The following is an 18,316-nucleotide window of genomic DNA, read 5'->3' on the forward strand; positions in this document are numbered from 1 at the left end:
TTTCAATATTTCAACATTGATTCAACGATTCTCCACTTCCATGGCAGTACAATAATTTTAAAGCAAATTAAAAGAGTTTGTTTCTACCTCTACAAATTCCAATATTGGCGCAAATTGATTCTAGGGCTATACTCTTCATAAGCTATACTCTTTTGGATTCATTCAATTTAGCTCAATCAACTTGCTTATAAAGAAAAGAAAACAGATTGATAATGGATTGACAATCCCTCCACAGTTACTCAAAGCATTCCCTAACACTTTTTAGTGGACTTCGTATAATAATATCACAATTTCAAGCTATAATGCAACCAAAGATCAAAAAAAAAATTGGTTATCCATGATTTGAAAGACAATCCTCTACGCTATATGGATTCCTAGCGGAAGAATCACACTTCATGGTGTAAGATCATCAAAAGTGAACTCAAGTTGTTAAGAGTGCCCCTAATCTTGAACTATTCTAATTGGGTTCTTGAGTTAAGGAAACATCTCTTAATTTAGTATTTTGGAATAGGGGGCCTTAAACCTGAGAAAACCATTTCATACTACGAAATTGAATGCAAACTGGTAATAGAGGTACAGATTGAGATTCTCAAGAAATTCTATTATTACTGAAAGTTCGCCAGAAGAGACAATGATATATACTTCCGTCTTTGTTTCTTCAGGAGAGAAGTGTTATATTGGGGTATTTGTAATAATACAATTTGTATAAGAGATATTATTGCAAAAATATCATGGTATTTTGTTTTTAGAATCAGGAATTCAAATAATTGTTTAATACAGTAGTATACAGTAGTAATCATAGTATATTTTCCAAGGAACTGTTCATATACTTTTAAAAAATGATACATATTACTAAGACAACATCCAAACAGAAATAATCTTTATAAGATTATATTAACAGATTTTTATAAGAACGTTATTATCACTTCATTTTTATTTATGTAGAATTATTGTAGTCAAATTTAATATTTGTTTTATAGAATTACAACAATACTATTCCCGAGAAAAATAATGTCGAGACACAAATGGAATGGAAGGTGAAACGACGCCCTGATGGCACAAGGTATATTGCTAGACGACCTGTTAGAAATCGAATACTGAAGAATCGTGAAATGAAAATATTCGAAGAAAGAGCTGGTCTTACTACAGAGGACGACACAATCTCTGAACTGAAGGTAATTTTATAATCAAACATAGTATTTCTTAATTATTCAATTTTTTGTCTTTACAGATTGGTCGTTATTGGACCAAAGAAGAAAGAAAGAAACATTTGGAGAAGTCTAGAGAACGTAAACAACGCCAAGAAATCCTAATGGCGTCTAGAAACATTGAGGAAGTGAATGAAGAACAGTTAAAGTCATCATCGCGAAAGGCTGCAAATAACCTCGATAATACTGCCAAAAAACATAGAAGTATTAAATCCAGAACACACAAAGAAGGTCACGAAAATACTGTACCGGAAGTTATTGCTCATGGACAGAAGACACCAGCTTCAAATGGAAAAATGATTGGATTGCTTTCAGTAACAACTGTTTAAACATATTTACTTTCAGTATGTTATTTTAAAAACTTACTTATTTGATACATAACATCTCTATTGGGTGTTATTAAAGGATATTTATGTAGGAAATGTTGCATATTAAGCTAAAAACATTATTTATATTTCACATAGGTGAACTATTTTTATTCTTAAGTTACTTAATGGATACGGGTCTCCAGACGTGGCGACTGTAGGGTTATACCTTTACGTTTATTGTCATTATTTAATTTATAAAACATTGCTATTCATGAATGAGTGTAAATATGTTCCAGACCCGTCTCCATTTATTTCAAAATGTGATGTTTTAATAAAATTAGGTGTACATATCATGTATAACTCTGTTTCTGTAAGCAGCTTATATAAAATTCGACTTGTATTTTTTAATAATAAAAAAAAGAATTTTATTGATAATGATATTGTTATAGATCTGTATCCAGCTAAACCATATACTAAAAGAAGGCTTTTGAACTATGTTTATATAATCGATAAAGTATATCCAATTTTATATAAAAGAATCAATGTGATATTTATTAAAGCACTGTATATGTGCCTATTAGGAAAAGCTAAATACTAGCTGTATTATCTATAACAAAGGTTTAACATATTTTATTGCCTCTAGCCAGCACAGGTATTTAAAACAAAATCTAGTTCCACATAGCTGTATAATCAATGTCAGAATAAAAATCAATATAGATCAGAAGTTTGTTTCATTCAATATAATCCCTGAATTGTATTATGAAGATTATAAGAATATTTAAAAATAATTCATAAAGAACATGAAATGTTTACCTTATATTTAAACATGTGATCTATTTCACCACATATCACAAACTAAAGAACGTCAAAATGAACGAAGTCAATTTTTTGTTGTTGATTTTTGATATTTGCCATATCATAAATATATAGAGAATAAACATTAAGTATATATTTAAATCCTATTGGCCCAATGGTATTTATTGTATAATTGGTCATCTATTTGACAGACACCCATTATTTATATTTTTCTGTTTTGTAAAACAGAAAAAAATCCTATTAATGAACAGTTATTTACAAAATTTTATTTTATATATATAAAGCGAATTACTTTACGGTTATTGGTCTAGTTATAAAAATCACAAGTCACTGAGTAGTTTCGTATTTATAAATAATTATTTTATTTCATTTATGGCAAATATATTATATAGAAATAAAATTGATTTTACTTATCAGCACGATTGCTTTTTTTTCTGTTTTTTTTCTCAATATAAACAATCATCCTGTTTATTTCTATTGCGCCGATTACCTGCCGTACCCCACATACAATTGGTCATTAAGTTGGCGTTGGAAATTGTTTATATTGACGCTGCATTTTTTTACAACAATTTTTTAAAAACTTTTTTCAGTAGTCCGGGAGATTTTTAACTTGTTCCGACGCGTGTTTTCTCGTTTGTTGTGTTGTGATTTTAGTGTTTTAATTACAATTAATGTGTGTTTAAATGGTCAACAGCGTTAAAGTAAGTTTTTAAATATTTGGTGTTATTAATATTTTAAACATATAATTTATTCATCGAAATAATCTTTGAATAAATGATGATTTTTCATATAGTTATAAATCAATATATAATAAATTCTATATTTTAATGCTTAACTCAGTGATGTACTAAACATTTTATAAGTTTATATTTATAATTTAACGATATATTTTTAATCAACAATATTATTGAATATAATTCTATTTATTTTTAGACTAATAATATTTTTAAAACCCTAATAATTCTATATTCCATAGTTTCAATATTTTCTAATCAATTTAATAATCGATTTTTCTTATTATATTCATATATATTCAAATTTTAAAAAAATCTTTAACATAGCTACCTGTAATCGCCTACTGTACTAATGGATATTATAGAGATTTCGCTCATATTCCTGGATTTAATTTATATACTAGATACCTATAAATAAAAATATCGATTTTGAAAGTTGCTTCAATCACACACTGTAAGAAGTAGAGACCTATTTTGACCATAAAGTTTATAAAAACTGGTCGATATAATATAGGAATATGTTTTAAAACGGAGCTACAGAAATCAGAAATCTGTTTTAACTTTATCAACAGTAGGGATTATCATATGGTTAGTAACTGTAAAGTCAATAAAAAATTGATGAATATGATGCAAGAATGGATTTTCAATCTATACTGCATCAAGTAGAAATCGGTTTTATCTCTCAGGTGAAATAAATAAAAATCGATCCGTAATGATGCAGGAATATATTTAAATATCTTTAGAACGGAAACAATGTGTTCTTGTTCTTTCTGATTTCCCATATTTGTATTACTAGTTGCCTGAATATTTAAATTGTATTTCATGGTTTGGTATATATTATAATTTTAAATGATTGGCAACGTATCAAAAAATGAAATTAATGTGTGGTATGAAATAAAATACTTGTTATTCTTATTATCCTAGTTTATTTAAATCTGAATTTTAATTAAATAACATGACTAAATATAAAAATTAAATATTGTTCACTATTTATGTTAATATTCTTATTTCAAATCACATTATTGTTAATTTTTCTCAGTTATTCATGATACCGTAGATCCAAGCGTCGGCGAGTATAGTTTGAATAATGAAAGGTTTTGTTGGAAGTGAATGATTTATTAATTCCATCAAATCTCTGATCTTTTTTGGGTAATAGTTGTGTTATCCACGAAATTAAATAAAGAACAAAGATGTATACTAAAAAATTATACATGTTATTTTAAAGCTTATAATTATAGTAAATTATGTACTTACATAGTAAACGGTTCATTTTTTTCTTTTGAGGTGTGTTCACGTCTAATGCTCAACAGATATTGGCAAGAATACTTGGTATTAAAATGGTTGATAACATACATAAAATTTTATAATGCCCATAGCTTCCTTACGCTTATATCAATGTGATTCACCACTAGAACTCGTATAGATAATATTTTAAAAATCGTGCTGTTATAATACGAAATATTGTGTTGGCAAGAAAAAAATTGCGCTTCTAATAATCACACTTCAATTTTCATAATAAACTTTAACTTAGAATCGTTTATATAAATAATAATCCATTAATGATTTAATTAAAATGTTAATTAAAAATGAGATTGTATGTTTTCGTATCAAGCTCCATATTTTTTTGGTAATATTTTTAGATACCCTCTTTTACTGATTATTTTCTGGGTAGATATTTTTTTGCATTGTTTACGTTTAAGGCACTTAACTTTTTCATGGACTTAAAAGAATATTTCGGCCTATATTAATTAATTAATTAATGAATATGGTTGGCTTTATTTTTTTATTTCGTATGTTGTATGTGTATAAATTAAGGATGTGTTTTTCCTTTTTTTCTTCTTCTGCAGCTTTAGTTGAGATTTATTTTATGATAGGGATCTGTTTCCTGTTGAGATTTCGATGTTTTTTTCGACATTTTACTACAAGGTTTGAGATTCAAATCACTCCGACTTCTTCTAAATCCTCTTCCGGCTTCAGCGTACGCTGTTATTTACTTTTTTTCCATTGGAATTGGAGTATTCTCGACTGGATTGTGGATTCAGGAGCGGATCTATCGGTTCAAAACAATTAATAAAATTAATGTGTTCGAAATGTGTAGAAAGTTTGATTTTACCTGAGGCAGCAGCCCTGGATAAAATAATAAAAACGCCAAGAAAAAAAAAGGCCAGAAGCCAAGAAAATCGTATGATTTTTCTTTTAACCAGTCCTTGGTTAAATCCGTGCTACACATACAAACAGAATGGCTAGCGAAAAATTATAGTCTACTATTTTATTTAGCTCTAGTACGCTTTTGCTTCAAGCTACAGACTAAAGCACAATTTAATAGTCGGCTTTTATATTAAGGCTTAATAAATTTCAACCACTCATTTCTTTCTTTCATAGAAAGCTAAATTTCAGTTCATATTTCTGCATAACTTCCAAGATAAATGAATTTATTCTTTCCTCGCATTGATATTAGATTTTTGATAGGATAGATAATCAAACGAAGAGATGTCTGGTGAATAAGGCAGACGAGATGGGACAATCCAGCGAAACCTTCCTTTGTTTTTAATACATTTGTTAAAAATACTAATAGTCTGTTAATATATTCAATAGTGTTTTACGTCAATACCAAGTTTTAACAGTTTTACAAGTTTTAAGGGTTCATAAAATCATCTAACCATTAAAAACTCACTTATTTTGAGAAACTTAGGCTTGTTATTTTCTCTGTTTACTTCATTATTGACGAATAATTTTGTGTATAGACTTGAACCTAATGGAAGTATTGGATATCTGCTTGTTTTTTTATATTCAAAATGAATATTCTCAATTACGACTTTGAAAATTATTTATGTTCAAGTAGCAATAAATATGATTGTTTTTAACTTCACTAAGGATTGTTATTTATAATATTGTTGAAAATTTAACTAGAAACACAGAAAATATATCAGGCTAATTTGTGTACACATTGTGGTATTCTTTGATGTTTTAAATTACTTTTTCAAAGAAAATACACCACGTTACTTTCACAAAGAGATATTTTCTAAAACAGATTTTGTTTTGTTTTCGGCCTTGTTAAAATGTAATTTGATTTTCCGTATAGATTTTAAACTTGAAATGGATACGTTTCATTGATTGAGATCTAGACCCCAGGGGATATATATATATATATATATATATATATATATATATATATATATATATATATATATATATATATATATATGTATTCCGTGATTATTCCCAGTAACTAAAAAACGAGGCATTAGGGATTTTCCACCCCTTTCACGTATTAAGCAAGTAAATACCACCCAGCGAGTGTTAAACGTTGAATATTTGAAATTCTCATTAATTTCTAATGACTTAATTTGTTTAAATAGTTCCTTTAACAGTGGTAATTTTTGTGAAATACATATACTTGGGTTTTCTATTATTTCTATTACAGTACTAATAATTCGAGATGTTTAATTATCAACAAATATTGCTTAAAAATAATATTATGTAGTTTTATGTATAATTTCTATATATGCCGACTTGGTGGCGCAGTGGTAAAGGCGATGGGACGGTCCTCCTACTGTTGCGATAGTCGCAGGTTCAAATCCTGCTGGCGCATGGTCGTAAATTTATGTTTGTGTTTAATATTTGTGAATTTTCTAGGCAAGAGTTTAAAATCCGACAAGGAAAATGATCCCAAACACGCCAGTAACCAGGCTGGGTAAGACCGGATGTCTTCTGGGGTGATTTCTAAAGTTGGTCACTCGCCAGTCGGTAGGCTTAATGCTGAGGACCGTGGTTCGGAGCCCACGTTAAACTTTAGGCCCAGTCCAGATAAACCCATAGTTGGTAAAAGGAGACTTTAAAATATATATAAAAAAAATCTATATATAGTTTCCATCGAAACTATTACCTAACATGGGTTTCTAACCATATTTTCATTGTAGACTTGTTGAAAAATTATCGATACATCAATTATATTTTTTCCGATTATAGGAAAGATGGCAAAAGACAATATTTTTTCAACAGACTGTAATATTTTCCACGCCAAGGACCTTTGATCGTTAACAGAATATTCAAGATCAATGTATCTATCTACTAATTAATTAAGACTGTATCTTTATTTAAATGATAGTTATAAAGAAGTTTGATAATAGACAAAAATCGCAGTTTATCGTGAGAATTACATAAAACTCTCGTAGTAGGTTGATATAATGGACGGAAAAACGAAAAGTTTATATATTTAGTTAACTGTTTTTGAGATATCGGAAGATTTTTTTTTCAAATTTTCTGTTAAAAAATCGTTGTGTCTGTTTTTTTCTAAATTACTGCAAATTATATAAAAACAAGTTTACCATCATATTTAGCATCAAATTCTCTACAAGTATGTATATTTTGAACATTGTATCTATATTTAAACAATAGTTATTAAAGAATGTTTGAATATGGTCAAAATTCTCAATTTTTCCTGGGAATATATATGGAAAATATTTTAAAAAAATTGGATCTCAGAATTAGGCTAAACTCTCCTAACACGTCAAATTAGCGATGTGAACAACAATAATATCATCACTTTCTGTTTTTAGTTAGCTGTTTTTGAGATATTGGAAAAAATATATGTTTTACAATTTTCAGTTAAACATCGTTATGTCTGTATTTTCTAAATTACTGCAAATTATATAAAAACAAATTTACCATCATATTTAGCATCAAATTCTCTACAAGTATGTATATTTTGAACAATGTGTCTATATTTAGGCAATAGTTATTAAAGAATGTTTTAAGATGGTCAAAAATTGCAATTTTTCCTGAATATGGAAAAAGTGCAAATAAATATTGAAGTCTCAGATTTATATGAAACTCTTATAGCAGGGCAATATTAGGGCGTAAAAAATTATAGTATCATCAGTTTTGATAGAATAGAGCTATATGTTTGTGAAATATCTGAAAAAGTTTTTTTTAATTTTCAATTAAAAATGTATTATGCTCATATCATTTAAAATAATGCGAATTGTATAAAAACACATTTTCCAATACACAAAGCATCACATTTTACATATGACGTTGATATTTGCAATAATTTATCTGTACCTAAAAAAATTGTTATCAAGAAACAGTTGAAAATGGACAAAAATCACAATTTTCCCGGAGTATATACATGGAAAAATTGCAAAAATATGTTAGATCTCAGATTTATATAAAACTCTCGTAGAAAGTACAAGTAAAAAAAGTAAAATAATATTAAAGTCATGGAAATAATATTAGAAAAATCGATAAAATCATAGTTAATTATTTTTGAGATACTGGAAGAAGTACATTATTTATTCATATCCTTGTTAAAATTTTAATATATTTTCCGAAATATGCCATCCAAAAAATATTTATAAAATTAGTGGACGTGTTATATTTATCAAAATAGTTCAATATCAAACCATTTCAAGTACTTTTTCCACATCCTGTAATCCTCTTAGATAATTGGTTTCCTATTTTTCTTACAACGGTCCACTTTGGTGCCAAATTTACATTATAAACGGGAGTAAGGATTTGAGAAAATCCTATTTTTTTAAAAGCTTATATTTAGGTAGAGAAAGGATAAAAAATCCAACCTCTCTGAACAGGATATACAACGGAAATGTTCATCTGGTGAATGTTGGCTATGACGGAACGAATTAATGTGTCCGATCGTGATTGCAGCCGAACTTTTTTTTATATTTTTTTTATCCAAATAACTTATATTAATATTACGACCAAATAACTATAAAAATATATAATAAAATCTTAGATTTACTACTTTTTTATGGGCATTATTTTATAACCCTTAGTGTCATCATTTCGTATTGGTATCAATGGTGCATAAATGCTTTTCGTTGTAAAAAAAATACGCTTACTTAACTAGATTATGTACAGAGTGTTTAATATAATTTGACTAGATTAATTTTTATTGATTGTTTACGACATATAATTCTAGTTAATTATGAAACAAATTGTTAAAGAAAGACTTATTCAGAGAGGTATATTAAGTTCGTGATAGTATTACCACTTTCCGTTATTACCATTACTATCATCTTCAAACAAGTTCCGTATGAGTCTCTCTTTTCTTAGATAGCAATTTGCGAAATAGTAATACCAGATTAATTTTACTAATAATTCTTATCTTACAAACGTATTTTCTTATTATATGTTGCTAATTTTCTCTATTTAATAATAAATAAATCCGTTATTTTAACTATACGTGAAATTGACCAAAAAAATCATTTAACCATTGTTCTCGTAAACAACATGAACTGACACCTGGGAATGCTGGAAAGTACAGCATACGCAAAGAATAAATCAGTAATATCCCCGGTGAATTGAGTAATATTCTTTAAAAACACTTTAATATATGAACTTCAGTTATTGTGAATTTACTGATGACTGAGTCACTCCCAAGATTTCAACAAGTTTATATTGATAATGGCATGAATCAGGGTCCAGTAACATGTCTACAGATTTCACTTGCTTTCTTTCGCGTTATATATCACGGAAAAATGGCCTAATACTGGCAAAAATCGCAATTTCTTCTGATTATCTATATGGTAAAACTGCAACAATATTTTTTATCTCAGAATTATATAAAACACTTGTAGTAAGTTAATATAATGGGGGAAACGATAAAACTGCCAGTTTCTGTATTTAGTTAACTATTTTTCAGATATTTGAAGAACTATATTTTTTGCAATTTTCAGTTCATTGTGTCACTGTTCATTTCAATCATTGTGTCGATATCTTCTAAGATACTGCAAATTATATAAAAACGAGCTGACTATAATTTTTGGCATCACATTTTATACAAGTATGGATATTTTGAACAATGTTTATTCATTTAAACAGTAGTTATAAAGAAGAGTCTGAAAACGGACAAAAATCACAATTTTTCCTGAGTATATACATGGAAAAAGTAGGAAAAAAATGTAGTTCTTAGAATTGAACTCTCGTATTAAGTGAATTGAATAGTGAGAAAAACGATAAAATCATTAGTTTTTGCATTTAATTAACTAATTTTGAAATATAGGAGGAATTACGTTTTTTGCAATTTTTAGCTAAAAAATCATGTCAGTATTTTCTAAAATACTGCAAACTATGTAAAAACAAGTTCACCATCAATTTCGGCATCAAATGTATGAGTAATAATAATAATAAAATGAGTAATTTTGAGTAATGTATCTTAATTTAAACAATAATTATAAAGAAAAGTCTGAAAATGGCCAAAAATCACAATTTTTCCTGATTAGGAAAAAGTAGGGAAAAAATGTAGATCTTAGAATATTTTAAAGTCTCCTTTTACCAACTATGGGTTTATCTGGACTGGACCTACAGTTTAACGTGGGCTCCGAACCTCGGTCCTCAGCAATAAAGCCTACCGACTGGCGAGTGACCAACTTTAGAAATCATCTCAGAAGACATCCGGTCTTACCCAGCCTGGTTACTGGCGTGACTGGGACCATTTTACCATTTTTTTAGGATTTTACACTCTTGACTAGAACATTCACAAATTTTAAAACAATCACAAACATAAATTTACGACCATGCCCCAGCAGGATTCGAATCCGCGGCTATCGCACCAGTAGGAGGACTGTCCCATCGCCTTTACCACTGCGCCACCATGCCGGCTAGATTTTAGAATTGAATAAAACTCTCGTAATAAATGAATTGAATAGTGAGAAAAACGATAAAATCATTAGTTTTTGTGTTTAATTAACTCATTTTGAAATATAGGAGGAATTATGTTTTTTGCAATATTTAGCTACAAAATTATAATGTCAGTATTTTCTAAAATACTGCAAACTGTGTAAAAACAAGTTCACCATCAATTTCGGCATTAAATGTTATACAAGTATGGATATTTTGAACAATGTTTATTTATTTAAACAGTAGTTATAAAGAAAAGTCTGAAAATGGACAAAAATCACAATTTTTCCTGAGTATATACATGGAAAAATTAGGAAAAAAATGTAGTTTTTAGAATTGAATTAAACTCTCGTATTAAGTGAATTGAATAGTAAGAAAAACGATAAAATCATTAGTTTTTGTGTTTAATTAACTTATTTTGAAATATAGGAGGAATTATGTTTTTTGCAATATTTAGCTACAAAATCATAATGTCAGTATTTTCTAAAATACTGTAAACTGTGTAAAAACAAGTTCACCATCAATTTCGGCATTAAATGTTATACAAGTATGGATATTTTGAACAATGTTTATTTATTTAAACAGTAGTTATAAAGAAAAGTCTGAAAATGGACAAAAATCACAATTTTTCCTGAGTATATACATGGAAAAATTAGGAAAAAAATGTAGTTCTTAGAATTGAATTAAACTCTCGTATTAAGTGAATTGAATAGTGAGAAAAACGATAAAATCATTAGTTTTTGTATTTAATTAACTTATTTTGAAATATAGGAGGAATTATGTTTTTTGCAATATTTAGCTACAAAATCATAATGTCAGTATTTTCTAAAATACTGCAAACTGTGTAAAAACAAGTTCACCATCAATTTCGGCATTAAATGTTATACAAGTATGGATATTTTGAACAATGTTTATTTATTTAAACAGTAGTTATAAAGAAAAGTCTGAAAATGGACAAAAATCACAATTTTTCCTGAGTATATACATGGAAAAATTAGGAAAAAAATGTAGTTCTTAGAATTGAATTAAACTCTCGTATTAAGTGAATTGAATAGTGAGAAAAACGATAAAATCATTAGTTTTTGTATTTAATTAACTTATTTTGAAATATAGGAGGAATTATGTTTTTTGCAATATTTAGCTACAAAATCATAATGTCAGTATTTTCTAAAATACTGCAAACTGTGTAAAAACAAGTTCACCATCAATTTCGGCATCAAATGTTATACAAGTATGGATATTTTGAACAATGTTTATTTATTTATACAGTAGTTATAAAGAAAAGTCTGAAAATGGACAAAAATCACAATTTTTCCTGAGTATATACATGGAAAAATTAGGAAAAAAATGTAGTTCTTAGAATTGAATTAAACTCTCGTATTAAGTGAATTGAATAGTGAGAAAAACGATAAAATCATTAGTTTTTGTGTTTAATTAACTTATTTTGAAATATAGGAGGAATTATGTTTTTTGCAATATTTAGCTACAAAATCATAATGTCAGTATTTTCTAAAATACTGCAAACTGTGTAAAAACAAGTTCACCATCAATTTCGGCATTAAATGTTATACAAGTATGGATATTTTGAACAATGTTTATTTATTTAAACAGTAGTTATAAAGAAAAGTCTGAAAATGGACAAAAATCACAATTTTTCCTGAGTATATACATGGAAAAATTAGGAAAAAAATGTAGTTCTTAGAATTGAATTAAACTCTCGTATTAAGTGAATTGAATAGTGAGAAAAACGATAAAATCATTAGTTTTTGTATTTAATTAACTTATTTTGAAATATAGGAGGAATTATGTTTTTTGCAATATTTAGCTACAAAATCATAATGTCAGTATTTTCTAAAATACTGCAAACTGTGTAAAAACAAGTTCACCATCAATTTCGGCATCAAATGTTATACAAGTATGGATATTTTGAACAATGTTTATTTATTTATACAGTAGTTATAAAGAAAAGTCTGAAAATGGACAAAAATCACAATTTTTCCTGAGTATATACATGGAAAAATTAGGAAAAAAATGTAGTTCTTAGAATTGAATTAAACTCTCGTATTAAGTGAATTGAATAGTGAGAAAAACGATAAAATCATTAGTTTTTGTGTTTAATTAACTCATTTTGAAATATAGGAGGAATTATGTTTTTTGCAATATTTAGCTACAAAATCATAATGTCAGTATTTTCTAAAATACTGTAAACTGTGTAAAAACAAGTTCACCATCAATTTCGGCATTAAATGTTATACAAGTATGGATATTTTGAACAATGTTTATTTATTTAAACAGTAGTTATAAAGAAAAGTCTGAAAATGGACAAAAATCACAATTTTTCCTGAGTATATACATGGAAAAATTAGGAAAAAAATGTAGTTCTTAGAATTGAATTAAACTCTCGTATTAAGTGAATTGAATAGTGAGAAAAACGATAAAATCATTAGTTTTTGTATTTAATTAACTTATTTTGAAATATAGGAGGAATTATGTTTTTTGCAATATTTAGCTACAAAATCATAATGTCAGTATTTTCTAAAATACTGCAAACTGTGTAAAAACAAGTTCACCATCAATTTCGGCATCAAATGTTATACAAGTATGGATATTTTGAACAATGTTTATTTATTTATACAGTAGTTATAAAGAAAAGTCTGAAAATGGACAAAAATCACAATTTTTCCTGAGTATATACATGGAAAAATTAGGAAAAAAATGTAGTTCTTAGAATTGAATTAAACTCTCGTATTAAGTGAATTGAATAGTGAGAAAAACGATAAAATCATTAGTTTTTGTGTTTAATTAACTTATTTTGAAATATAGGAGGAATTATGTTTTTTGCAATATTTAGCTACAAAATCATAATGTCAGTATTTTCTAAAATACTGCAAACTATGTAAAAACAAGTTCACCATCAATTTCGGCATTAAATGTTATACAAGTATGGATATTTTGAACAATGTTTATTTATTTAAACAGTAGTTATAAAGAAAAGTCTGAAAATGGACAAAAATCACAATTTTTCCTGAGTATATACATGGAAAAATTAGGAAAAAAATGTAGTTCTTAGAATTGAATTAAACTCTCGTATTAAGTGAATTGAATAGTGAGAAAAACGATAAAATCATTAGTTTTTGTATTTAATTAACTTATTTTGAAATATAGGAGGAATTATGTTTTTTGCAATATTTAGCTACAAAATCATAATGTCAGTATTTTCTAAAATACTGCAAACTGTGTAAAAACAAGTTCACCATCAATTTCGGCATCAAATGTTATACAAGTATGGATATTTTGAACAATGTTTATTTATTTATACAGTAGTTATAAAGAAAAGTCTGAAAATGGACAAAAATCACAATTTTTCCTGAGTATATACATGGAAAAATTAGGAAAAAAATGTAGTTCTTAGAATTGAATTAAACTCTCGTATTAAGTGAATTGAATAGTGAGAAAAACGATAAAATCATTAGTTTTTGTGTTTAATTAACTCATTTTGAAATATAGGAGGAATTATGTTTTTTGCAATATTTAGCTACAAAATCATAATGTCAGTATTTTCTAAAATACTGTAAACTGTGTAAAAACAAGTTCACCATCAATTTCGGCATTAAATGTTATACAAGTATGGATATTTTGAACAATGTTTATTTATTTAAACAGTAGTTATAAAGAAAAGTCTGAAAATGGACAAAAATCACAATTTTTCCTGAGTATATACATGGAAAAATTAGGAAAAAAATGTAGTTCTTAGAATTGAATTAAACTCTCGTATTAAGTGAATTGAATAGTGAGAAAAACGATAAAATCATTAGTTTTTGTATTTAATTAACTTATTTTGAAATATAGGAGGAATTATGTTTTTTGCAATATTTAGCTACAAAATCATAATGTCAGTATTTTCTAAAATACTGTAAACTGTGTAAAAACAAGTTCACCATCAATTTCGGCATTAAATGTTATACAAGTATGGATATTTTGAACAATGTTTATTTATTTAAACAGTAGTTATAAAGAAAAGTCTGAAAATGGACAAAAATCACAATTTTTCCTGAGTATATACATGGAAAAATTAGGAAAAAAATGTAGTTCTTAGAATTGAATTAAACTCTCGTATTAAGTGAATTGAATAGTGAGAAAAACGATAAAATCATTAGTTTTTGTATTTAATTAACTTATTTTGAAATATAGGAGGAATTATGTTTTTTGCAATATTTAGCTACAAAATCATAATGTCAGTATTTTCTAAAATACTGCAAACTGTGTAAAAACAAGTTCACCATCAATTTCGGCATTAAATGTTATACAAGTATGGATATTTTGAACAATGTTTATTTATTTAAACAGTAGTTATAAAGAAAAGTCTGAAAATGGACAAAAATCACAATTTTTCCTGAGTATATACATGGAAAAATTAGGAAAAAAATGTAGTTCTTAGAATTGAATTAAACTCTCGTATTAAGTGAATTGAATAGTGAGAAAAACGATAAAATCATTAGTTTTTGTATTTAATTAACTTATTTTGAAATATAGGAGGAATTATGTTTTTTGCAATATTTAGCTACAAAATCATAATGTCAGTATTTTCTAAAATACTGCAAACTGTGTAAAAACAAGTTCACCATCAATTTCGGCATCAAATGTTATACAAGTATGGATATTTTGAACAATGTTTATTTATTTATACAGTAGTTATAAAGAAAAGTCTGAAAATGGACAAAAATCACAATTTTTCCTGAGTATATACATGGAAAAATTAGGAAAAAAATGTAGTTCTTAGAATTGAATTAAACTCTCGTATTAAGTGAATTGAATAGTGAGAAAAACGATAAAATCATTAGTTTTTGTGTTTAATTAACTTATTTTGAAATATAGGAGGAATTATGTTTTTTGCAATATTTAGCTACAAAATCATAATGTCAGTATTTTCTAAAATACTGCAAACTGTGTAAAAACAAGTTCACCATCAATTTCGGCATTAAATGTTATACAAGTATGGATATTTTGAACAATGTTTATTTATTTAAACAGTAGTTATAAAGAAAAGTCTGAAAATGGACAAAAATCACAATTTTTCCTGAGTATATACATGGAAAAATTAGGAAAAAAATGTAGTTCTTAGAATTGAATTAAACTCTCGTATTAAGTGAATTGAATAGTGAGAAAAACGATAAAATCATTAGTTTTTGTATTTAATTAACTTATTTTGAAATATAGGAGGAATTATGTTTTTTGCAATATTTAGCTACAAAATCATAATGTCAGTATTTTCTAAAATACTGCAAACTGTGTAAAAACAAGTTCACCATCAATTTCGGCATCAAATGTTATACAAGTATGGATATTTTGAACAATGTTTATTTATTTATACAGTAGTTATAAAGAAAAGTCTGAAAATGGACAAAAATCACAATTTTTCCTGAGTATATACATGGAAAAATTAGGAAAAAAATGTAGTTCTTAGAATTGAATTAAACTCTCGTATTAAGTGAATTGAATAGTGAGAAAAACGATAAAATCATTAGTTTTTGTGTTTAATTAACTCATTTTGAAATATAGGAGGAATTATGTTTTTTGCAATATTTAGCTACAAAATCATAATGTCAGTATTTTCTAAAATACTGTAAACTGTGTAAAAACAAGTTCACCATCAATTTCGGCATTAAATGTTATACAAGTATGGATATTTTGAACAATGTTTATTTATTTAAACAGTAGTTATAAAGAAAAGTCTGAAAATGGACAAAAATCACAATTTTTCCTGAGTATATACATGGAAAAATTAGGAAAAAAATGTAGTTCTTAGAATTGAATTAAACTCTCGTATTAAGTGAATTGAATAGTGAGAAAAACGATAAAATCATTAGTTTTTGTATTTAATTAACTTATTTTGAAATATAGGAGGAATTATGTTTTTTGCAATATTTAGCTACAAAATCATAATGTCAGTATTTTCTAAAATACTGCAAACTGTGTAAAAACAAGTTCACCATCAATTTCGGCATCAAATGTTATACAAGTATGGATATTTTGAACAATGTTTATTTATTTATACAGTAGTTATAAAGAAAAGTCTGAAAATGGACAAAAATCACAATTTTTCCTGAGTATATACATGGAAAAATTAGGAAAAAAATGTAGTTCTTAGAATTGAATTAAACTCTCGTATTAAGTGAATTGAATAGTGAGAAAAACGATAAAATCATTAGTTTTTGTGTTTAATTAACTTATTTTGAAATATAGGAGGAATTATGTTTTTTGCAATATTTAGCTACAAAATCATAATGTCAGTATTTTCTAAAATACTGCAAACTATGTAAAAACAAGTTCACCATCAATTTCGGCATTAAATGTTATACAAGTATGGATATTTTGAACAATGTTTATTTATTTAAACAGTAGTTATAAAGAAAAGTCTGAAAATGGACAAAAATCACAATTTTTCCTGAGTATATACATGGAAAAATTAGGAAAAAAATGTAGTTCTTAGAATTGAATTAAACTCTCGTATTAAGTGAATTGAATAGTGAGAAAAACGATAAAATCATTAGTTTTTGTATTTAATTAACTTATTTTGAAATATAGGAGGAATTATGTTTTTTGCAATATTTAGCTACAAAATCATAATGTCAGTATTTTCTAAAATACTGCAAACTGTGTAAAAACAAGTTCACCATCAATTTCGGCATCAAATGTTATACAAGTATGGATATTTTGAACAATGTTTATTTATTTATACAGTAGTTATAAAGAAAAGTCTGAAAATGGACAAAAATCACAATTTTTCCTGAGTATATACATGGAAAAATTAGGAAAAAAATGTAGTTCTTAGAATTGAATTAAACTCTCGTATTAAGTGAATTGAATAGTGAGAAAAACGATAAAATCATTAGTTTTTGTGTTTAATTAACTCATTTTGAAATATAGGAGGAATTATGTTTTTTGCAATATTTAGCTACAAAATCATAATGTCAGTATTTTCTAAAATACTGTAAACTGTGTAAAAACAAGTTCACCATCAATTTCGGCATTAAATGTTATACAAGTATGGATATTTTGAACAATGTTTATTTATTTAAACAGTAGTTATAAAGAAAAGTCTGAAAATGGACAAAAATCACAATTTTTCCTGAGTATATACATGGAAAAATTAGGAAAAAAATGTAGTTCTTAGAATTGAATTAAACTCTCGTATTAAGTGAATTGAATAGTGAGAAAAACGATAAAGTCATTAGTTTTTGTATTTAATTAACTTATTTTGAAATATAGGAGGAATTATGTTTTTTGCAATATTTAGCTACAAAATCATAATGTCAGTATTTTCTAAAATACTGCAAACTGTGTAAAAACAAGTTCACCATCAATTTCGGCATCAAATGTTATACAAGTATGGATATTTTGAACAATGTTTATTTATTTATACAGTAGTTATAAAGAAAAGTCTGAAAATGGACAAAAATCACAATTTTTCCTGAGTATATACATGGAAAAATTAGGAAAAAAATGTAGTTCTTAGAATTGAATTAAACTCTCGTATTAAGTGAATTGAATAGTGAGAAAAACGATAAAATCATTAGTTTTTGTGTTTAATTAACTTATTTTGAAATAT

The 18,316-nt window shown here is 26.6% G+C and overlaps 3 protein-coding genes across 4 annotated transcripts in view; 2 read left to right on the forward strand and 1 right to left on the reverse strand.

Moving 5' to 3' along the window:
• The window catches only part of Slip1 (SLo interacting protein 1), a 166,226-nt gene extending 163,986 nt beyond the window's left edge, over positions 1 to 2,240 (forward strand). For both annotated transcript variants that reach the window (XM_076406601.1, XM_076406600.1), the window contains exons 7-8: positions 981 to 1,175; positions 1,232 to 2,240. In XM_076406601.1, the coding sequence (XP_076262716.1) occupies positions 981 to 1,175; positions 1,232 to 1,537 (501 nt within the window). In that variant the 3' untranslated portion in view covers positions 1,538 to 2,240. The remainder of the gene's footprint in view (positions 1 to 980; positions 1,176 to 1,231) is intronic.
• The window catches only part of LOC143197822 (metabotropic glycine receptor), a 578,984-nt gene extending 576,601 nt beyond the window's left edge, over positions 1 to 2,383 (reverse strand). The window contains exon 1 of the mRNA XM_076406597.1: positions 2,330 to 2,383. The gene's annotated coding sequence lies outside the window, so the exon portion shown is untranslated. The remainder of the gene's footprint in view (positions 1 to 2,329) is intronic.
• Positions 2,384 to 2,930: 547 nt separating this feature from the next.
• Positions 2,931 to 18,316, forward strand: part of LOC143197536 (uncharacterized) — a 219,389-nt gene continuing 204,003 nt past the window's right edge. Inside the window, exon 1 of the mRNA XM_076406075.1 lies at positions 2,931 to 3,033. The gene's annotated coding sequence lies outside the window, so the exon portion shown is untranslated. The remainder of the gene's footprint in view (positions 3,034 to 18,316) is intronic.

The sequence above is a fragment of the Rhynchophorus ferrugineus genome, unplaced genomic scaffold (assembly GCF_030347505.1).
Source record: "Rhynchophorus ferrugineus isolate W39M unplaced genomic scaffold, kcgeb_rfMv2 rfM5, whole genome shotgun sequence".
In the NCBI taxonomy this organism is placed as follows: Eukaryota; Metazoa; Arthropoda; class Insecta; order Coleoptera; family Curculionidae; genus Rhynchophorus; species Rhynchophorus ferrugineus.